The sequence below is a fragment of the Ursus maritimus genome, assembly GCF_017311325.1.
Source record: "Ursus maritimus isolate PB19 chromosome X unlocalized genomic scaffold, ASM1731132v1 scaffold_X1, whole genome shotgun sequence".
NCBI lineage: Eukaryota > Metazoa > Chordata > Mammalia > Carnivora > Ursidae > Ursus > Ursus maritimus.
In genome coordinates this window covers 56,357,868-56,381,944 of record NW_024423319.1, presented here as the reverse complement: position 1 = coordinate 56,381,944, position 24,077 = coordinate 56,357,868, and the positions used below count along the sequence as shown (strand labels likewise).

Here is a 24,077-nt window from a genome sequence, read left to right as displayed (position 1 = left end):
GAACATATGGGTAGTTTACCATGAACTCTCTTGGCTCTGATGGCTTCATTTTGGAGGCAGGAAACAATGTGGTATTTGAAAAAAAAAGACAGAATACAGCCAAGAATTTCTAAAAATTTATAATTTTGTTAATACATAAAATAATTTTGTTGAATCATTTGATACACAGAAATGACACCTACTGCTGTAAAGATTTTTATATACCTGATTCAAATGTTATACTCTCCTGCCTTCTGTACACCTATAGAACTTCAAGGCAAGGAAAAAAATCTTAGTGTTCATACTTAAGGATAGATTAAGTTGCTTTATCTGGCAGCTTTCTAAAAGTTTAATGATATAAACTCATTTTTTGTGCAATATAGCTCAATTTATTAAACACTCCTAAATAAAAATGAGACAAATGTTTTATAAAATTGACAGATTTTTTTGGTTGATATACTTAGAATTTTATGTTTGAAGGGGAAATACACATATGTAATTCTAAGAAATATGCTTAGTGACAGCATTTGATTTTAGGTTCCATACTGTCTGGTGATCTTAAATATAGGATACATCACTTGAAATGAAATAGAATCCTTGCTTTCAAAACTAGCTTGAAGCTAGAGTGACTTTATTAATTATTAAGAAAAAAAGTCAGTTGTACAATTATAAGTAAACGATATTCTGAAAGGAACAATTTGCTAAATGTTTGTGTGTGATTGATCTTATCTCTACCATATTTAGGAAGCAGTCATGTTTCATGAGTCCTCAAAACTATGAGACAAGAGAATGTAGTAGAGTGAGGCCAGAAGTCCTTACTGGCTCAAAGAACTCCAGGGAAACTGGGATAGAACATTGTACATTATAAGTAGAACCCCGGGAGCCAGAGGTGAAACACAAGTTTATCTGCAGAGCTCCGCTGCAGGGCTGAGCTGGGTCTGGAAGAAATGGATGAGAGCCACTGGATGAAATTCACTAATACTAGACACCTGAGTCTTCTAGTAATGTATAAATATCCCAACCATTGTCTGTTGTCATCTTGTTCTTTTTCTTCTTTTATAACCTACATTTTAACTGGAACGTCAGTGCTACAGTTTTGTTCTTTTGCTTGCTTCTATCACTTCCCCTGTGGCTTGTCACCCTTACTGTGTCTTATTCTCCATTATCTTTGATTTATTTCCTTTCACTTAGCCCTTCTTTTACTTATGCTTGTCACATAAACTATCTAATCAAGGTTTTTATTTTCCTTTGTAATAAGATTTGCACACATGGTTCTGAGGCATATTTTCCATTGGATTTTTTTCTCAGAACAACTGACTTGGGCCTAAACGTATTTAAACTATTTTTTAAAACCATTTCTTTTACAGAGATTTGTGAATGAACTTTGCTAAATATGGATTCAGGTGGTGGAAGTCTTGGATTGCACACATCAGACTGTAGAATGGCCCATACCATGATTATGCAGGATTTTGGTAAAGCATTTTCTTTGTTGTATTTTTTTCTTTCTTTTTTAAAAGTCATAGCACTAAATATCAAAACTACATTGAAGAAGGGGAGAATTTATGAAAATTTGTTCTTTTGCTAGGAAAGTTCATTTGTAAGGCTCATTTTCTTAAAGTAAAGCTATGTGTCAGTAGTCTACTTAAAATCATTCTTAAAATTTTGTGGGAAGGTTGAAGTAAGGAAACTTGGAATATAGTGGTAATGTCGCATTGAAAATGAAAAAAACTCAGCTTACATAAATAACCACATCAGTTCTTGAATGTAGGAAATATTAAATTGGCTTTCTAAAATCATTATAAATTGTAATGTTGATAAAACTGGAAAAGGAACTGCTTCAGTCATTACAAAGAAGTTAGATGCTTATATAGTGAGATATAGGAAAATCATGCATTAGGTGATTAATTATATTCTGATACAGTATCTTCAGAAAGTTGTTTCTAGTAACATTACATTTTTCTTTCTTTCTTTTTTTTTTTTTTAAGAAAAGATTCCCTGCTTTTGTGGCCAAGTTTTTCAGTAGCCTCTTAACAGTAGTTATTTTGATGAAATGTTAAGACTCTATCACAGTCAACAAAGAAACTGAATTTGGGCAGGGTCAGTCTGAATTATAGAAGAGATTGAGATATCTGAAGTATAAGAGGCAGGGATAGGGTGGTAAGAATTGAAGAAAAGTGGAGTGAGAGTAGAAAAGACAAATAGTAAATTGGGATAAAAAGTAAACAGAAAACAAGATATTATGGAATTATCAAAGATGGTATCAGGGGTGGGGCATTAAAACTAGTAATACTTTTCTCAATTAAGAAAATGCTACCACTATTTTCACATTAATGTGAATATGTTATTTTGTCCCTTGTTGTAGAGCCTGCAGTAGTTGAGAGTCTTGACAGTCCTATTAACTTTTTGTGTAAACTTGGGCAAATTACTTCATTCACTTTTGGGAGGGGATTGGACTAGATAACATTTAAGGTCCTTTCCAGTTCTATGATTCCCTGACACTTCTGTCTGATGAATAAAGATGTGGTGCATAGATCAAGATTGAACGTGGTGGAGATCGAGATGACTATGTAGTGAATTGATGAAATAGAAAGCAATCATTGATTCATTCTGCTAAATGAGTCAGAAGTCAATTGTGTTGATTATGGATGACTTAGAAGTGATTTTGCGTGAAAAAAGTCCAGGAATAAATTCTAGAAGTAGGACAAAGAACTGAAGAGTAAAGATTTCACAGAGAATTTTGTGAATTCTTTGCTAGAAATAGTTTTTAAAATACTGGAACACTTTAACTTCAGTATAGTAAATAAATTTTGGTTGAAATGTCACCTTTAATTTTTTGCCTTTTAAAAATATCTTAGAGGGTGCCTGGGTGGTTCATTTGGTTAAGCGTTTGCTTTCGGCTCAGGTCATGATCTCAGAGTCCTGGGATTGAGCCTTGCGTCAGGTTCCCTGCTTAGCAGGGAGCCTACTTCTCCCTCTCCCCCTGCCACTCCCCCTGCTTGTGCTTTCCCTCTCAAATAAATAAATAAAATCTTTAAAAAAATAAAAAAATAAAAATATCTTAGAAATGGAAGAAATACAGCATTTTCTCCATATGATACAAAATTTAACCTACCCTGTAGCATTTGGTGAAGTGCCAGACCTCCTTCACTCCTGAAGAAGTTGCCTGTTAGCAAGTAAAGACTGATTCCTTTCTAAGATTGGAGAAAATGTCCATTTAGTGCTGGTGAATATTTACTTGGTCTTCCTTTTACCTTCCTTTTCATTGTTCCTCCTTGGTGTCTTAAAGTTTAATGAATCCTTTATTACATCTAATACTTTACTTCCTTTTAGTTGCTAGGGAAGTAGAACATGCATATTGAAATACATTATGTACATTCTTTTTTAAATTTTTTTTATTGAGATAATAATTCATATACCATACAATTCACCCATTTTAAAGAATACAGTTCAGTGGTTTTAGTATACTCACAGAGTTGTACAAACATCACTGCTACCTAATTTTAGAACATTTCGTCATTGGAAAAATAAAACCTAATACTCGTTAGCAGTCACCCCCAACCCTGTTGCAGACCTAGGCAATCACTAATATTTCTGTCTATGGATTTACCTATTCCAGATATTTCATATAAGTCGAACCATATCATATGCGGCCTTTTGTGTCTGGCTTCTTTCACTTAGCATAGTTTTTAAGTTTCATCAATATTGTAGCCTGTATAGGTTTCCCTTTAAATTTCTGCCAATATCAAAACTTAGATATTTGCAATCCCATAAATTAATGGTATTTGTGAAACAGTTTGGCATGCACAGGTAGAGCTAACCAAGTACGTTTACTGTGTATCACAGGATCTTTAAATTCTATAATGTTTTTGGTGGGGCTAGGATGGCTACTATATTAAGAATTTGAAATATTAATTTGTCAGAAACTTATTAGACCAGTTTCTTTTGAAGGCTACTTGAGATTTAAAAAAAAATTAAAAGATTTTATGTATTTGAAAGAGAGAGTGCGAGTGAGCATGAGCAGGGGGAGGGGGACTGGGAGAAGGAAAAGCAGACTCCCTCCTGAGCAGGGAGCCCATGCCAGGCTGGATCCCAGGACTCGGATCATGACCTGAGCTGAAGACAGATGCTTAACCTACTGAGCCACCCAGGTGCCCCTGAGATTTAAAAATTTACAACATGATTTGTGTAAAACTTTGCTTGTGTCTCAGTATAATAGTTGTCCTTGGAATCTGTGCCACTGAATTTAATAGTTAAGATTTTATTGATGCAAAAAGTCTATGTTGCTCTGTGACTTAAATAGCAAAACAGCCTTAGATGGTGGCCCAAGACAGACCCAACAAATACCAAATTTTACCCTATACCTCTGGTGAAATTCCAGGTATTTACATTTAAATGAAATAACTTTAGTAAAATGGGAAATGTTTGAAATGATGACTTATTTCTTACTGTTATTTGGTTATATAATTGCTTTCACACTTTTTAAATGATGATTTCTTACCATTTATAATTTGTTACCTAGTGAGATAAATAGTTAATGCCATTTAATGCTGCTTATTAAATGCTATAAAATTTAATTGAGTGACTGTGTGATAGATCTTTTAGCTCATTTTTTTTAAAGAGAGAGGGAGAACGTGTGCACAAGTAGGGGTGGGGAGAGGGAGAAGGAGAGAAAGAATCTTAAGCAGGCTCCCCGCCCAGCGTAGAGCCCAACATGGGGCTCAGTCTCACAGCCCTGACATCATGACCTGAGCCAAAATCACGAGTCGGATGCTTAACTGACCGAGCCACCCAGGTGCCCCAGATTTTTTTACTCTTTCTCAAACTGTTCCTTTAATAGTGACTCACTTGGTTAGTCCTATAAATCTCTTAAACAACAAAAAAAAAAACAAAACAGTCTTTATGGTAAGTAAATTCTATTCTCCTCCTTTTAACAGGTAGAAATAAGCCAGTCTAAAGTTAAACAGTAAGTTCAGCCCTCAGCTTTAATCTTGGGCAAGCTTATATAACTTCTTTAAAACCATAGTTCCTTCATATTTTTTATAGTTCCTTCATATTTAAAAAGGAGATAATACATTATACAACTATTCTGAGGCTTAAATGAGATAGTATATGTAAAAATATTAGTAGGTTGCTTGTTTCATAGTCATTGCTCAATAAATATAGCTAGTGTGTAGTTAAATAAGTGACTTTGTTTAGAAATTCATTGGGATCTAGCAGATGAGCTGATAAGAGGAAAAAGCAAAATTTAATAGGAGACATCTTGGATCTTGGTCTGAGTAATCTGCCAGCACTGTGGGGAACTTGTCAATTCCTTGTCTAGGATTCTTGATATTATTTAGTTCAGTGTAAACAAGCATATTTGGATTTATTTTAGCTTAGGTCTGATTTATTTTGACCTGTTAAGTTCCTACTAGATTAGAGGCTAGAATCATCCCAGCCAGGTTAATCTGAACCCAGGCCAGCAACTAAGCATTATTCTATCCTTCCATCATTCCCTAGTGTCCAGTCTCAGAAACCATACTAACCTCCACAATTGTCCATATTTTAAATCTGACCTGTGAAAGGATTTTATAAAATATTAATTTTATTGTTTATATACATAGAATTCCAATACTGTGAATTTTATAGGTTTAATGTTTAATTTTTCCTTGCTAAAAACCACATTCCTAATCTGGCTGAATGCTAAATTTGAACCTTCACCAACTGCCCATCTCCAAAATGGCCAGTGGAGAAATAAGTGAATAGGAAGTACTTGTTTTATACATACTCCCTTTGTCTACCAGATTTCCAAGATTACCCTTTTGGGGTAATATGGTGGTTTAGGCAAGAGTTTGAGAATACTAAGAACAATACAGAGGAATTGAAAGGAAGATAATTCTGAAAGGTAGCTTCCCCTTCTCACCTTGTCTTTTAATGGGTAGGAGTATTAATAATGTCCATTGGTCTCCATCCTAACTTGTTAACTAACTTCCATAATGAATTGGTTAATAATAATGAACACTGTGTAGCAAGTGGCACTCTTTCAGGTATGACTTTATAGAAAGTGATCATTATGTGGAGAAGGTTTTGTATTAGATTATTTAATGTAGATAATTTTATTATAACCTAGTCCATAAACTCTGTTAACTTGTTTCCTGTACACTTCAGTGAGGCAGAATTTAAGAGTTCCTCGTGAAGGGATTTTACACTTTTACATTTATAAAGGGGGTAGGAGTTGTTGTTTACCATGCTACTCAAGAAAAACATTGTTTAAAGCTTTGTTCCTGCAGATTTACTAGTTTAGAATTTAGTGCAATTTAGAATCCCTGTGTATGAACTTTATCAAACCAAATCTTTGTCTAAAATAAGATGGGATTTCCCCCCCCAAATCAGATGTTAAAAGATTCCTTCCACTTTCGAGTGTAGTAATTCTTAAAAGATAAGGAAGTTTAGGGACTTTTATGTTTATAATGCATATTTTATAATATATCCAACTTGTCATATTTTACTAACTTAATTAAACATATCAGTACCCATTTATGTTTGTGTGTCCTTTTAATTTTAATTTTTTGAAAAACAGTACTCACAGGAAGAAGAAAAAAATAGTACATAGGGTCCCATGTAGCCTGTACTCCTCTTCTTCCGGTGGTGACATCTTATATAACTGTAGTACAATATCAAAACTAGGAAGTTAACATTGGTGAATTGCTGTTAAGTAGACTAAAGACCTCCTTAAGTTTTCATTATTGTTTTTACATATATTTGTATGAGTGTATATAGTTCTGTGCAGTTTTATCCTGTATATAGATTTTTGTAAACACCACCACAATAGAGATCTAGAACTATTCCATTACCACATATATGCTATGCCAACATATTTACACACACACCCACCCTTGGAAACTGCTAATCTGTTTTCTATCTCTATAGTTTATAATTTTGAGAATGTTATATTGATTCCATGTATACATTATATGGTATCATAACCTTTAGTTATGGGGATTCATAACTTAATTTTCTGGAGATTCATTCAGGTGTTGAATGTATCAATAGTCTGTCCCCTTTTAATTGCTGAGTAGTATTCCCTGGTAAAGATGTGCAGAGTTGGTTTTACCAACCATTCATCTACTGGGAGTACATTTGGGTTATCTTCAATTTTTTGCTACTATGTGTAATAAATAGCTACTATGACCTGTTATGAATTTTCATCTACAATTTTTTGGGTAAACATATGTTTAATATCTCTGGGAAAATGCCCTAGAGTGTTATTGCTGGGTTGTATGGTAAATAAGTGTTTAGTTTTGTAAGAAACTGCCATATATTTTCCAGAGTGGCTGCTACCATTTTACCTTTCTGCCAGTGATGTATGACAGATCCTTTCTTTGTATCCTCCCCAACCTGTGGTGGTATTTTTTTTTTTTTTTTTTTTTTTTTAGCTGTTCTGTNNAAATATAGTGATATCTCATTGTGGCTTTTATGTTTTACTTGAAAATAAAGAAAATAAAGTGCATTATTTTTAAGGTCTTAATTTAGATTTTACTGACATTGTTTTCACCCACCTCCACACCAGTGCCTGGTTGGTGCTGTTTTGTTTGTTTCTTTGGTTTTTTTTTCACTTTTATTTAAGCTCTATGCCCAACGTGGGGCTTGAACTCACAACCCCGGGATCAGGAGTCATGTGCTTTTACCAACTGAGCCTGCCAGGTGCCCCTGGTGATGGTTTTTACTACAGTTAATTTGTCAGTGGTTTTTTTTTTAAATGATAGTTTGGCCAGAACTATTTCATATTTTTAAAATGTTTTATGTCATCTGATACATTAAATATACTACTTTTAATTAATAAAATAACTTTACTTTTTTTGGATAATTGTTTGTATTATAGTGGCTGGAATGGCTGGTACTGCACATATCGATGGAGACCATATTGTTGTTTCAGTTCCTGAGGCTGTATTAGTTTCTGATGTTGTCACAGATGATGGGATAACCCTTGATCATGGCCTTGCAGCTGAAGTTGTCCATGGACCTGATATCATCACTGAGACTGATGTAGTAACCGAAGGTGTAATTGTTCCTGAAGCTGTACTTGAAGCTGATGTTGCTATTGAAGAAGATTTAGAGGAAGATGATAGTGATCATATCTTGACTTCTGAGCTAATTACAGAAACCGTTAGAGTACCTGAGCAGGTTTTTGTGGCTGACCTTGTTACTGGTCCTGATGGACACTTAGAACATGTGGTCCAAGATTGTGTTTCAGGAGTTGACTCTCCCACAATGGTGTCAGAGGAGGTTCTTGTCACTAATTCAGACACAGAAACTGTGATTCAAGCAGCTGGTGGTGTTCCTGGTTCTTCAGTTACTATTAAAACCGAAGATGATGATGATGATGATGATGATGATGATGATGATGTCAAGAGCACTTCTGAAGACTACTTAATGATATCTTGTAAGTGAAACAAAAGACAAAATTACTTGGGAGATTGGTTTATACATAACCTGGAAAGGTTTTCTGGGATGGGGGATCTATTCAATAAAAATCATGGGGATAATCCTTTTGAAAAATAATTTTTTTCAAAGCTGTGTTGTTGAGATGCTTTTTTGAACTTGCTCATATTTTTAATTTACTCAATGAAAATTCATATCCAAAATTAACAAAAATAACGTAATTAATATCTTAGAGTAGAAAGGAAGGTTTAACGAGAGCGTTAACTGATAAAATTTTTAATGGTAAATATATATATTTCAAAGTGGGAAGTTTATTTTATGCAGCCACTGCTTTCTTTTTATTGTAGCAGGTACTTGAGTTGTCAGTTCAGTTTTGCTTAGGAATTTAAGCATTATATATTAAGAAATGTGTAATTAATTTTTTATTAAATACTTGAAAAGGAAATCTGAAACTCAGATTCTGTTCTGCAATTCTCCCCGTGTTTATTTCCTGTTTGTCTAAATATGCATATTCTAAGCAGAAAATACTTTACTGTGTTTATTTCAGATTGCTTTATGATGTCTATAAGACATTCTATCTGAAGGAGGAAGATAGAAATATCTTGTTCTCATTTTAAGTGGTGTGTTTGCCTGAACAGCAACAATAATAAAAAATCTCATGATGAGTTATTGAAGGAGCTTGAGGAGGAAATGGGTCTATTCTTTATAAAATTTGAAGGGATCATGCTGGAAGTAATAAAGATTAGATAAACTTCACTTTTTCATGGTGGATTTTTGTTCTTTTCTTTTTAAAATAAAAAAGGATTGATTGGGAAGTACATCAACAGGTAGAGTTATGTGTATGTGTGTATAAAGTGATTGTATGTTATATGTGTATCAGTGAATTTAAAACTAAAAACCAATTGGATTTATTTAATTTGTAAATATGATTCTGAAGTCTAGCATGTTAGCTTTTTCCCTCTATAACCACTTTTGAAGTGAATATTCACATTGTTTTTAAGGGAATGAGTTAAGCCACTAAAATACTGTCTGCAAATGTTATTGCCTCTTTTTAAATTGATGTCTATTACTAAAGAAATTCCATATTTATATCTTACTGACGTTAAAAAAAACTATGTTTATGATCATATAAAATGGTGTGACAAAAGTTGGCAGCCTTTCTGTATCAAAATAATATTATGCCTTTAAAAAAGTACTTGTCAGGGGCGCCTGGGTGGCACAGCGGTTAAGCGTCTGCCTTCGGCGCAGGGCGTGATCCCGGCGTTATGGGATCGAGCCCCACATCAGGCTCTTCTGCTATGAGCCTGCTTCTTCCTCTCCCACTCCCCCTGCTTGTGTTCCCTCTCTCGCTGGCTGTCTCTATCTCTGTCAAATAAATAAAATCTTTAAAAAATAAAAATAAAAAATAAAAAAAATAAAAAAGTACTTGTCAAATCAAGCTCTTTGATATTAGTTTAAAATTTAGACAGGATATGTTTTGTGAATTGTCAAGCCTTAATATATCTTCTGTGATATGATCCTGCAAAACATTTTTTAAGACTTTCTGGAATATTTTAATTTACAGTATTTATCTTTATATTGCCACATATGTCAAATGCAAAGGACTTGTGTCCTACTCTAATAGGAATAGACTAAAGATTATAAAGAAAATCGTATTGTTTGAATAATACTGGGACTGCTATGGGATCATTTTAGGGAAAATTTAGAATGGGAATTAATTAACTCCTTAATCATTAGTAAAGAAACAGCAACATTTTTTTTAGAAAATCCATTAAAACTTAAAGCAGTTTTTTATTGTAGAAAATAGAATATACAAAAATTAAATATTTTTTATATCACCCTTTTTCTCACCACCCACATCCTTGGCCATTTTTATAACGGTTATTATACTCAAATTGGAACTAGTCACTCTTTACCATTTTCATTTATTTTATTTTATTCTCTTATGATTTAATTTTTCCCTTTTTTCCTTCATAATTTTCGTTTCATTATCTTTACCTCTTGGTTTCTCTTGGCCATTGACTCTTACAGGAGTTAAGAGAATAAATTGCCTTAAAAGCCTCAATGTTAATTTAAAAAGTCCTTTTTTCTGTTTTTTTTTTCCAAGATAGAGATTTTCAAAATTTCTAAGAGATAAAGTTAAGGACTTAAAACAGACCTTTGTCTTGTTCCTGAGTCCCTAAATATTCCTATAAGGAAACCTTATCAGTAGCTGAGTTTTAGAGGTAAGGAATTTGTCTTCTTTCATATCTGAGGTGCATTTGAGCTTTTTCGCCTTTCAGGCCAAATGTCACAAATTCTTTATCTTAGCAGATGGTTAGGTTTTCCCACTTGTGCTTAAGTAACTTGGAAATTAATATAGAATAACTATATCTTTCTAAAATTATCTTAGGTGTGCTCTTCTTTAAAAATACCTAACATCCACAAGACATTTATGGGCGATGATTTCCTTTATAAAAGCTGCACTGGAAGAGGGAAGTTCCATTAAATAATGAACCAATATAATGCATTCAAATTGTTTTTTACCTATAAAATCAGTTTATATTTCTTTCGGGAACATAATCTTGTATAAAGCAAAATGTCTTGTTGGGTCATTATGGGAGATCTCATCAAACCTCACCAATTTCAAGGGTAAAAAAAAGAAAAGTTAAAACCTTTGTATTTTTTTAGTATAATGGCTTTATTGAGATATGATTCACATGCCATAAAATTCACCATTTAAGGCATGCAGTGGTTTTTAGTATATTCATAGCATCGTATAACCATCACCACAATCAGTTTTAGAATTTTTTCTTTACTCCAAAAAGAAACCACATGCCCCTTAGCAGTCACCTCCCCCACCTACCACTCCCCCTCCCCTGGCAACCACTAATCCAATTTCTATCTCTATAGATTTGCATATTCTCAACATTTCATATAAATGGAATCATGTAATTTGTGGTCCTTTGTGTCTGGCTTCTTTCACTTAGCATAATGCCTTCAAGGATCATCCGTATTGTAGCATGTGTCATGTGTCAGTACTTCACTCTTTTTCATTACTAATATTTCATTATAAGGATATACATTTTATTTATCCATTCATCAGTTGATGGACACTTGGGTTGTTTCTACTTTTTGGCTATTATGAATAATGCTGCTATGAAGATTTATGTACAAGATTTTGTGCAGACATATGTTGTTAGATCTCTTGGGTATACATACACCTGGGAGTAGAACACCTTTGTAATCTAAATGTTACTAACTTTTGTTTGTTTCAATGCTGTGAAATATAGATCATTTACATATTGCCTGACCCCATCTCTGTGGTACATTAATATACTCTATATTGATAATAACATATCTACCATATAATTTTGGTAGATGTAACATAAAAGGGGTACAGTAAAAAGCCTTACTCAGCTTTTAAAAGGAATATTGAATTTTTAATAAAACTGTGCTATTGAGCTATATAAAAGAATATTGAACATTAGCAAACTTGCCAACAGTGCATCTTACTGTTTTATGTTACACTTAGCACCAGTAGAATTCTGTGATGTGTATAATACTACCTGCTATTACTGTCTGGAATGTCATGTGGGTTTAGAAACAACACTGCGGGACTTGGATATTGCAAGCCTTACAATAAGCAAAAAGGTTAAGCCTTAATTTGGGGTATTTTGAGTATTATTTGCATTAAGAAGATCTTTGAGAATCCATTTCCAAAATCACTTGATTGCCTATTAAATCTTTGTTAACTTTGTACTTTCTATAACAAAGAATATAGAATAAATATTGGTTAAGTTGATGGTTTTAATTTTTTTTAAAACTGCACACTAGCATCCTTAAAAACTTCATCTTTTATGAACTTAAAATACAGAACAAGCTTGGTTACTCAGTATATTTCAAAATTGTTCATTCTGAGGAATCTAAGTAGAAAATAATGGATACATTATACTATGGACTTAAGGCATGGTATAAATGGAATAGGAATAGCAACAGTTACTTCAACACTTAAAGTAAAAGCTATGGTACAAAGCTACTAAGAAGTGACCAAAAAATGTGTATTTCCTTTCATGGGCTTAAATTTCATGAATTTTAGTTTTAATTTAGTTTGTTGCAGAAGGAACTGTGATCACTTTAAACCATTTGCTTATAATAAAGCAGTATTTATCAAATGAGAGTATTTTCAGTATTTTATTAATTTACTGTAAGTTATTCCAACTTAAGAAATTAATATTTTGGACACTTTTTGAGGTTTTTGGATATCGTAGGTCTTTATTTTCAAGAATGAGAAAGCATTTTCTGGAAGCTTTACTTATTTTAATTTTTTCTGTGATGTCATTGTTTTAATTTAACATATTTTCAAAGAAGCTACTAAATCAATATCAGATACTTCATCTTTTATTCTTTCATTTCAATCTGTCCCATTGTCAAAAAGAATTTTGTCAAAAAACATAGTAATAGAATTAGAGGCTATGATGGAATGAAAATATTTATTCTATTTATTTTGACCATTTAGGTCCTTTCTTTCATAGGCTATTTGAACTCTTAAATAGTATGGAATCATTTCTATTTTATCACAAAGTTTAAGGTAGCTTTGCATTGTAAAAAGAATTTCTGAAACTTACTGTCTTTTCACCATTCTGAAAGGCCAAAAGAATATTTTTGAGTTTGTATGTTTCAGATTTGAAACCGAGGTAAGGGAAATCTAGACTTTGACCCATTTAGATCTTCTTGAAATTCATTTTTTAAGAGTACTGCATTAATAACTTTTTATGTCACTTCATTCTTTTTTCAAAGGTTCTGGAATTGTTTAGATATAGTCAGAGGCTTTAAGATTTTATGTTTCATATATGATGCTATGTTATACATAATAGGAAGGAGCAGATTTTCGATTTAGGTTACATTTCAGTTTTTATAGGTACAAACATTGAAATAAAAAATGGTAGGTATATAATATTTGCGGGAATATATTGTTTAATATCTATGGTCAAAGAACAAAGTTTATTAATATATATTTGCTGCATAGTTTGTGCATAGTATTCATGTGAAAATAAATGTTATTCTTAAAGACTGTAGAGCAGAGAATCACAATTTAAAGTATACTTAAAATGTAAGTAATATTCTCAAATATTGTCGCTTTACCTTTCCATATGACTTTGGAGACTAGCATATGTTAGTAAATATAGAAGTACACAAAATTTCTGGTTTGAAGTTGTCTTCCATTGACTCAACATAAATTAAAAGTATTAAGATTTTATTTTTATAATTTCTGAAAAGCCCTTTATATAAAATAATTCAGCTGTTTTCTGTTTCCTCTTTTTTAATTCTAGATTTCATTATGCTAATTTGTTTGAGAAATACTGCTATTTCATTTGGGAATTGTTGTTTATGTGTGCTTATTTTAAGAGTACTATGCATTGTATGTTCTGACTTTTTCTGTTATTAACTTTGGTGTTAGGATTAATCATTTCCCAAACTGTTTTAATTAAAGCTCTATGGTTATTAAGTATTTCATATATAAATTAAGATCTCCAAATAAGTTTTTATATAGTTATGATCATGTAATATATCTGATCTCGTATATTGTTTTTTTCATGAATCATATCACTTTCAATAGTTGCATAATAAGTCATTAAAAGAATATAGCGGATAGGTGATTAACACATTCATGTTTCACTTATGCTTAGCATCCACTAAATGTCAATTATACTTTTTGACTAAAATAGTTTCCTCTTTATATTTTACAGTGGATGATGTTGGGGAAAAATTAGAGCATATGGGGAACACACCATTAAAAATCGGCAGTGATGGTTCACAGGAAGATGTTAAAGAAGATGCATTTGGTTCAGAAGTAATAAAAGTGTATATATTTAAAGCTGAGGCCGAAGATGATGTTGAAATAGGTACAAATCTTAATTTATTGCTATAATAGGAATTAAAAGTAATTCTTATCTTTTCTGGTAACTATTCTAAAATTGTCTTTATTTTTTCTTTAAAGATTTTTTATTTTATTTATTTGACAGAGAGAGAGGCAGCGAGAGAGGGAACACAAGCCAGGGAACACAAGCCGGGGGAGTGGGAGAGGGAGAAGCAGGCTTCCCGCTGAGCAGGAAGCCAGATGCGATGGGATGCGGGGCTCGATCCCAGAACGCTGGGATCATATCCTGAGCCGAAGGCAGACGCTTAATGACTGAGCCACCCAGGCGCCCCTAAAATTGTCTTTAAAATGCAGATTTTTTGTAGGTTTCTTTGGGGATGGAATATTAAAAAATTGTATATGAATAAAAAGCAGGAATGCGGAATATGTCGTTCTTGAATTCTTTCAACATAAGTAGAATATTAAAGTTGGAACTATAAAAACAAATGAGTGGAGAAGATTTGATTTAGAGTAGGAAGTTATATTATTTAAGGGAAGGCTAGAGGCGGGCTGCTTGGATTTTAACCCTAGTTCTGCCATTTAGCTGAGTGGCTATTGGTGAGTTACTTAACCTCCTTCTGGCTCAGTTTTCTCATCAGTGAAATGGCCATAATGACAGTAATTACCTCATAGGGCTATTGTGAGGATTAAATGGGCAAAATACATGTTAAAGACTTATATAGTACTTGGCATGTGTGTAACTGAATGTTAACGTTTGTTGTTATTTCTCAGTGGTTACTGAAAATTTAGAGTGTAATTTATAAGAAAATTCTCTTGACACTTAGAAATTTATATTGGAATATTTTGGGGAATAATTTTCAAAAGGAGAACATTTTTTTTTAAAGATTTTATTTATTTGAGAGAGAGACAGAGAGAGTAAGAGAGAGAGCACGAGTGGGGTGAGGGGCAGAGAGAGAAGCAGACTCCCTGCTGAGCAGGGAGCCTGATGCAGGGCTCAATCCCAGGACTCCGGGATCATGACCTGAGCCAAAGACAGACACTTAACTGACTGAGCCACCCAGGCACCTCAGGAAAATATTTCTTATGCCTCCTTCTTATTAATTTAGGGAATTATTCCATGATACTTCTCTACTTTGATATGTGATTTAATTTTTAAGGTGGAACAGAAATTGTGACAGAGAGTGAGTACACCAATGGACATTCTGTAGCCGGAGTGCTTGACCAGAGCCGAATGCAGCGGGAGAAGATGGTTTACATGGCAGTTAAAGATTCTTCTCAAGAAGAAGATGATATTAGTAAGATATCAGTACAAGGGCACTGTAGTGACTTGTCAGTAGCCATCATGCATTCTTTTAAAAAAATTAAGCAATCTCAGAGATACAAGCATTATATAAGAACAAAGTTCAATAAAATAAGTCTGACCTTTTCTGTAATTAATTTAAAAGGAAAGGGTCCTTTTGACCATTCATGCATACATGTATTGTTCAAATCAGCAAACATGAAATACTCTGTCTCAGATACTAGGGATATAGAGATAACATATGGTTCCTGACTTCATTAGAGCCCACAAATATGTATGGAATTATTGCAAATCTGTTTTGTGTGTTATTGGATATGTTGCATATATATTAATTAATACAACTCATCCCTGAGGTAGGTGATATTATCTTTGTTTTATGGAAGGAAAAAAATACTCAGGGATATTAAATTAATTGCCCAAGATCATTTCAATATTAAGTGAGGAATGTAGGATTTCAACTCATATCTGTCTAATTACTGCCAGTGCTCTTTCCACATGGCAGTGAACACTGTTGGCCTCTGTCTGGATTTAGCAGTGGAAGGGCTAACTGGTTGTTCTCCTTCTGTCACTGAAGGATTAGATGAGTAAGTATTCTTCCAAATAAGTTAAACTGCCAGAATCTTTACTTACTATGCCTTTGATGGTCTCCAAGTAGTTGCTGCTTAAGGTTTCTTGGAGCTGAGTACCATAGGGTGAAAATAACTCCTCAGATTTCCTTTCCTGCCATGCTGCCCATTTCCTTAGGATGACATGTTACTCTGCCTTCTTTCTTCTCACCTCAGTGTAGGAATGCAGCCCTTCCCTAAGGCTTCTGTCTTCTTGACATACTGAGATAAAAACTATTTTGTTTTGCCCTAGAAGGGCAAGAGCCTCCACTTCAGTGCATTACCTGGATGATACTCAGCTTTACCTGTACTGTACTCTGATCTCCACTCCTCAGATTTCCTTCCCTAGAAGCCATGGGAAGCTGAATTCCAATCCCAAACATGAATAACACACCACAGTTGAAAATATAAAAACAAGTAAGTCTAGAGGATTTGATTGAAGAGGAAAATAATTTCTATTTGGCCTCTAAATTCTTATATTTGTTTACTCATTGGTCAGTAAGGGGGCACAATAGAAGGTGGGTGACTGAAGCTTAAGTTAGCTGATGCCAGAATTCCTTGGGGATGTGGAAAACTTCGACCAGTGTCTCTTTCTCATCAGTTGAAAGAAGGGAAACTTGGGAGAAGAGGGACACTTTTATCCCACATTTTTTCCACGTTTCTTCCATAGTGAATAGAAGATCCCAGTATGTGAATCAAAGGAAAAGCATAAATTCAAGCCAATTTTTTACTTAACAGCCTAAATCTAAATGGGTTAATCACATAAAATATACTAAATGACCCTCTAGGTTTAAATTTTTTACACCAATACTATATTTTTTTAAAATGAGTCTCACTTAATGCTTTTTTTTTTTCTCAGTACGGTCTCTGAAAATCCTGCCTCTTAAAGGCTGTCCACATATTCATGAGCACCAGCTTACATATGTATTATGTGTGTATATATATGTATATAACATATATATGTGATTTAATTATTTTTATTTAACATTTTTTTCAATTACTAGCATTTTTTACTACTTTTCTTTGCATGTACAGTACTGCATTTAAGTTACAGTATGTGGGGTAGCAAGGACCACTTTCTAGTATTGATTCTATGGGAAATGCTTTCTGAGTTCCAAAGAACAGTCAGGCAGAATTATGGACTGCAACCTTTTTTACAAATTTGTAATGCCCGATGGACTGTAAAATCAGTCAGTATATTTCAAGCGCACGTTTTATATAGTCTAAAAGTCATTTTTGTAGGATAGGTTCTAAGAGGAGAATAAGAGTTTTGATAAATGATTGTCTCCTAGTGGCACTAGTCTCCAAAGTGCCTAATGTCATTTTTAAATTAACCAAATTGAAATCTTGACAGTTGAAAGATTTAAACTGTTTGGAATTTTTACCCATTTATTAAATATTTGGGGTTATAAACAAGCAATTATTTCTAAAATTTAGGTTGCGCTGAAATAGCAGATGAAGTTTACATGGAAGTCATTGTAGGGGAAGAGGAAGGAACTTCTCTCCCTGAGACTCAGCTTGAGGACTCTGATGTTAATAAAACAATTGTCCCTGTTGTCTGGGCTGCGGCATATGGTAGGACACTGGCATTTTTTCACCTGATAAGTACATATCTATTTGATCAGCCTTTAGGTCATTAAATATGCTGTGCTAATGCCCCCCATGAGTTGACTGATACTATAAAGTGTTTTGCTGTGGACTAATTTCTAGGTGCTTACATGATTTTCCTACCATGTATCTTATGTTATTTAAAATAAGCCTTGCTTAATGCATTGTCGTTTTTCAGTAGGATTTATTTAAAATCGTACCGTTATAAGTGAATACCATAAAAAGTTTTATTTTTCTAAAATAGGAATATCCTTTGAAAATTGATCCTTCCCTTTTTCCAAAACTTATTTCATGTATTAACACCACAGATAAGATTTTGGGGGTTTGAAAAGAAACAGAAATCCAGGTATGCTCTTCTACAAAGTATCTGATGGAAGGTAAATTTATCAAGTTCTTTTTTCTTTCCGTTTTACCTCATTCCTACTTAATTTACAAGATGGTCCAGGTATACTCTTTACTTTGAAAAATTTTGGTGTTCAAATGCATTATCTTATCTTGGTTTTTCCAAAGGTTCATTCATTCAACAGTCGTTTACCGAGCATCTTCAATTTTGAGTGTATTCTGCAGAAATATCTACTCAATTTTTATTTAAAATGTAAGATTGTTCTGGATGGTAACAGTTCCAAGGATGCTAACAGTAGCCCTTATTTTCAGTGCGTGAAATTATGTCTAATCTATGGGAGTGGAAGAACTCAACAAAAAAAAAATTTAATCCAAGGAACAGTGGTCAAAGTAAGATTTTTGTAGATTAAGATGTGATCCACTAGTAATCATTATACTGAGCATATAAGTTTTTAATTAGTTTCTTTTTTTAGGAGATGAAAGAAGAGTTTCCCGGAGATATGAAGATTGTCAAACATCAGGTGAGAGAGCATTTTATGTGAGATGTAAGTTAAATAGCCAGTTTTATATACTGCTTGGAAAATAAGCACTTATTGGTTTGTGTGTACAGACACATATGGTAGACTCTGACTTGCCTGGTCATACCCTATCTAGTTAGTTACATAGGAGTTTGCCTTTTTTGGGAATTGATTAATTTATATACAGACATAATGTGTGTTATTCTGTGAGCGCAGTTCATTTTAGATTTATCTCAAGATAAAAATGTCAGGCAACTTATAACATGAATCATAAAAGGTTGCTATGGAGAAAATTATAAAATAGAAGTTATTTTGACAAAAAAGTAAAAATTATCCATGATATCAATGACTTGTTAACGTCTTCCTTGGAGCAGAACTGTTTTCTTAATTTCTGTGGCAACCGGTAGATGTATATAACTGTAAAATAAAACCCATGTGTCAGCTTCATTTTTCTCTTTAGTTATAATACATACTCCATAGAGTGTTATTCCATGGTTGATAGTTTCTTTTTATTTTCTTAAGCAAAGAGACTTTTTCTCATGATAAAATGTCTGACTCTTCTGTTTCTACCTTTAGGAGATACTTGACTCTAAATTTAAATGTAGATGTCAGAGGAATTGATGAGAGGCATACATCACAGCCTATAAGCTAAATGGCTTTGCAGGTCTACATTTTTTTTTAGATATTTGTTTATTTATTTATTTATTTACTTGAGAGAGAGAGCAGGGGGAGGAACAGAGGGAGAGGGACAAGCCGACTCTGTGCTGAGTGTGAAGCCTAACACGGGGCTTGGCACAGGGCTCGGCGGGGGGTGCGATCTCACAACCCTGAGATCCTGACCTGAGCTGAAATCAAGAGCCAGATGCTTAATGGACTGAGCCACCCAGGTGCCCCACAGGTCTACATTTTTAAACTAAATTGCATGACAAAACAGATTTGTGAGAACTAAGATTTTATTAAGTACTTTATTCTGTATACACTGATGCCACTGAAATTGTGGTAAATTGCCTGCCACATCTATCTTAGTCTTTAATATCAGTCTTCATACTTTTTACATGAATTAAATTATTCTAAAGCATATATACAAGAGATGTATTGTTTGTTATATATTACACTTTATTATATATTACACCATGACCATATTGGTTCACTGACACATGTATATTTCTTTTCTAAGTCTCTTTAACTTCATCAGCCTTCATTGGTGAGAAATTGATCTGATGCCAGTATTTTGTTTGGGCTGTAAAAGTCTCTCGTGTTACATTCACCTTATTAGTTTATTGCTTTAGGATGAATAAATTGAGGTATTTTAAAGTTAATTTCACATTATATCCTATTTAAAGTGTTTACAGTTGTGTGTGTGTGTGTGTGTATGTGTGTGTGTGTGTGTGTATAAGGGTATAAAAGAGAGAATATGGATACACTTTGTGAATTTAGCACCACAATGGCAACTTAATGCCATGTCATATCTAGTAATTCATCTAACCAAAACCAAAAAGTATAAATATTATGTAACTTAATAGTGTATCAATTTTTTTCTAGGAAATACCTTGGACTCAACTTTAGAAAGCAGAAGTAGTACAACAGCACAATACCTTCAAATTTGTGATAGCATTAATACAAATAAAGTACTTAAGCAAAAAGCCAAGAAGAGGAGAAGGGGAGAAGCCAGGCAGTGGCAAACAGGTAAAATACTAATACTTTGTTTTATGAATATTACCATGATTTGAAATGTGGAAGTTATCTTTTTGTAAACAAGGGAAATAGAGTCAGTTGTTACAGTGTAGTCCAATTTCCATATACCTGTCTGTTTTATTTAAATAGTTTCTTTTTTTAAAGTATTTGACTGGTACTTAATAAAACCATGCTTGTTTGCTCTTTACCCAAATGGTGTTTTCAAAGAGAATTTTCAGGTTGGTTTCACAATAAAGGGTGCCTATTTCTAGTTGACAAAATGTATGTAAAATTTTGGCAGGTGAGTAGTCTATAGTACAGAGATGCTTATTACTTTTTAGTGAGCTATTTTATCATCAGTTGCTTTTAATGTGCATTTTATCCTCAGGATTTTATTCTACTAGTACAGTTCTCACATTGTGAATGCCAGCTAATTTTGGCACCTTTGTTGTAAAACCCCTTAAAACATCTGGCCAAATGTCGCAACTTCCTTTTTTTTTTTTAATCTAGCTGTTATAATAGGCCCTGATGGACAGCCCCTGACAGTATACCCTTGCCATATTTGCACAAAAAAGTTTAAATCCAGGGGATTCTTGAAAAGACACATGAAGAATCATCCTGATCATTTAATGAGAAAAAAATACCAGTGTACAGATTGTGACTTTACGACTAACAAGAAAGTGAGTTTCCATAACCACTTGGAAAGCCATAAGCTTATAAACAAAGTTGACAAAACCCATGAATTTACAGAATACACACGAAGATACAGAGAGGCTAGTCCACTGAGTTCAAATAAACTTATCTTAAGAGACAAGGAGCCGAAGATGCACAAGTGCAAATACTGTGACTATGAAACTGCAGAACAAGGACTGTTAAACAGACATTTACTGGCTGTTCACAGCAAGAATTTTCCTCATGTGTGTGTTGAGTGTGGGAAGGGCTTTCGACATCCTTCTGAACTCAAGAAACATATGAGAACCCATACTGGTGAGAAGCCATATCAGTGTCAGTATTGTGTCTTCAGGTGTGCAGATCAGTCAAATCTGAAAACTCACATTAAATCTAAGCATGGTAGCAATTTACCGTATAAATGTGAGCATTGTCCTCAAGCATTTGGTGATGAGAGGGAGCTTCAGCGCCATCTGGATTTGTTTCAAGGACATAAGACACACCAGTGTCCTCATTGTGACCATAAGAGCACCAACTCAAGTGACCTTAAGCGGCACATCATATCTGTCCATACTAAGGATTTTCCTCACAAATGTGAGGTCTGTGAAAAAGGTTTCCATCGCCCTTCTGAGCTCAAAAAGCATAGTGATATCCATAAGGGTAGGAAGATTCATCAGTGCAGGCACTGTGACTTTAAAACATCAGATCCATTTATTCTTAGTGGTCATATCCTTTCAGTTCATACTAAGGATCAGTCATTGAAGTGTAAAAGGTGCAAGAGAGGGTTCAGACAACAAAATGAGCTCAAAAAACATATGAAGACTCACACTGGAAGGAAGATTTACCAATGCGAGTATTGTGAATATAGCACTACAGATGCATCTGGCTTTAAACGACATGTGATATCAATACATACAAAAGACTACCCACACAGGTGTGAATTCTGCAAGAAGGGATTCCGAAGACCATCAGAAAAAAATCAGCATATTATGAGGCACCACAAGGAGGCTCTTATGTAATAAGATCAATATAAAGAAAGAAGCTATTTCAAAAATATGATATGCTACATGAGAGGAAAATTTCATGAACTGTTTCATCTAGTTCCAAAGCTTGATAGTAAATCGTAACTTTACATTCTTTGTATTAGAGATCTTGAAATATTTGAATTGAGAGGGGATCTCATAGCCCTTTGAAAATTACTTAAAGAATTTAAGAAGCACCATAGAATGGTTGCAGAAAAACTCTTGTGTCTATTTAATAGTATTATATGTATAAACTACAGAAGGGAAAAGCAAAGACAATGACTTTATTTGGCTGATCATACTAGAGATAAATGTTTCTGAAAAGATCATATTTAATTGGGTTTAGCAATGTTTTGCTGTGGCAAGCAAGTCTCACTTTTATGTGATTTTTGAAATGAGGTGGGGCAATAAAATGCAGTCATCCATCAGTCACTTAGTCATTGAGCCTTTTTTATGGTACCTGAAAATTGAATTCCAGAAATGGCAAAAGTTTTGTGTATTCATTGAAAGAAATCTCACTGGAAAACAGCTTATATTAATTCAATACTATTAAAAAGAATTTCAGAGCTGCTAAGATTTTATCACAGGATAGGATGTTTAAAATACGGCATTTTTCGCTGAAGTCTAAAGTGAAGTCTAAGATTAAAGTTCCCTTTTTTTGGATTGTTAAGTTGATTTTTCAGTATGGCATATATGATAAAAGTATATTTGAGTCAAATGTGGCTTTCTAAAACAGATGCAGCAGTAGTGTTGCAAATAAAGCTAGCACTATATTTCTTAATGATCTTAAGATTAAATGGAGAGAACACAGTTTTCTTAAAAACAATGTTTAGAAGTTTCTTTTTAGGGCAGTCTCAGCAAGTAGGATTGTTTTAGTCTTACTTGCTCTAATGTTTAAAGGTGCAATTTTATGCCATTATTGAAAATTTTGATTTTTAAAATCTATATACCATATTATTAACATGCATTTTCAATGTGAGGCAGCATATATGCAGTATTTAACAAAACACTGTGTTGCCAATAGAGTTTGGAGGTGGATATTCAGTTTACAGTGTATAAATTTAAAATATGCATCCTTTCAACAATGCTTTGTGTTAGCATGCTGCAAATCAAAATGGCGCTTAATATAAAAAGCTGGTTTAGGGAAATTTAATGAAAATCCTGTTCATAAATGTAATGCATATGATGTGTATTTTTAAGTTATAGTTGCTTCATGTTTACACTCAGCTGTTCAACATAATTAAAATGTAATTTTACTTTATGCTATATTGTGGCTTTGTGTTTGAAATAATGTTCACCTTTCTGTTTTTGCACCAGATAAGAATCTGTTCCGTGAGAATAAATTTTTTATCTTTCTTAACTTCAGAATATTAAATTTGGAAAATTTAAAATAGTGTGTTATGTGGCTGTAAATGATGTACACGCTGTAAAATAAGATTGTCGTTGTTATGTGGGATTATTATTTCTAAATGTTACTCATTGAAATGAGCATACAATAAAAAGCATTTATTGCACTTCAAGGTTTTATGAATTTATTTAAAGTTTGTTGTAATGTTCACTCTTTATTAAAAGACTTTTTATTTAAATTTGCTCTTAGGTAATTTGGTCCACAATTTAATGTCTTGTAGATTTTGTGCATTAATAACATGAACTAGGAACTTAAACAATTATGATGACTATGGCATGATTATTCCTCAAAAATGTATATTTCTGCTAAAACCATTATGAAATACTATAAAGGTGCTTATTTTAAGACTTGGGATTTAGTATTATAGAGAAAACTAAAAATTCCTTTCCTGCTTAAGTAACACAATCCTGAGAAAAGAATCTAATTATGTTCCAAATAGACCAATATACATTCAAAAGGAAAAGCATTAAATCAAGTATTTGGGAAAGATTTCTACAAATGAGCGTAAAAATAACCTGCTGTATTCAAATCAGTCAACATTCAGTAGAATTCATGAACCTAGATATATAGCCCTATTGCTTAAAACTGTCAATTGGGTTAATTATTCCTAAATGATCACTAACAGAAAAAGAAGAAATCTTTTAGCCATTATATGTTAGGCCAGTGCTTTA

General features: G+C 33.4%; 1 protein-coding gene across 1 annotated transcript; it reads left to right on the top strand.

The window, feature by feature from the left end:
- Nucleotides 1-673: 673 nt before the first annotated feature.
- Nucleotides 674-23,518, top strand: ZNF711 (zinc finger protein 711). Its single transcript, XM_040630285.1, has 7 exons — nt 674-1,451; nt 7,841-8,401; nt 14,130-14,285; nt 15,418-15,555; nt 18,589-18,636; nt 20,176-20,319; nt 20,818-23,518. Exons 1-7 carry the CDS (start codon nt 1,373-1,375, stop codon nt 21,993-21,995), a joined length of 2,304 nt encoding a protein of 767 aa, XP_040486219.1. The 5' UTR covers nt 674-1,372; the 3' UTR covers nt 21,996-23,518.
- The last annotated feature ends 559 nt before the right edge of the window (nt 23,519-24,077 follow it).

Excerpts from the sequence above, each read along its gene's own strand:
- ZNF711 (XM_040630285.1), top strand. The coding sequence starts at position 1,373 with ATGGATTCAGGTGGTGGAAGTCTTGGATTGCACACATCAGACTGTAGA. Across the intron at positions 15,556-18,588 it reads TCAAGAAGAAGATGATATTA|GAGATGAAAGAAGAGTTTCC; the intron begins GTAAGATATCAG and ends TTCTTTTTTTAG. Across the intron at positions 18,637-20,175 it reads TGAAGATTGTCAAACATCAG|GAAATACCTTGGACTCAACT; the intron begins GTGAGAGAGCAT and ends ATTTTTTTCTAG.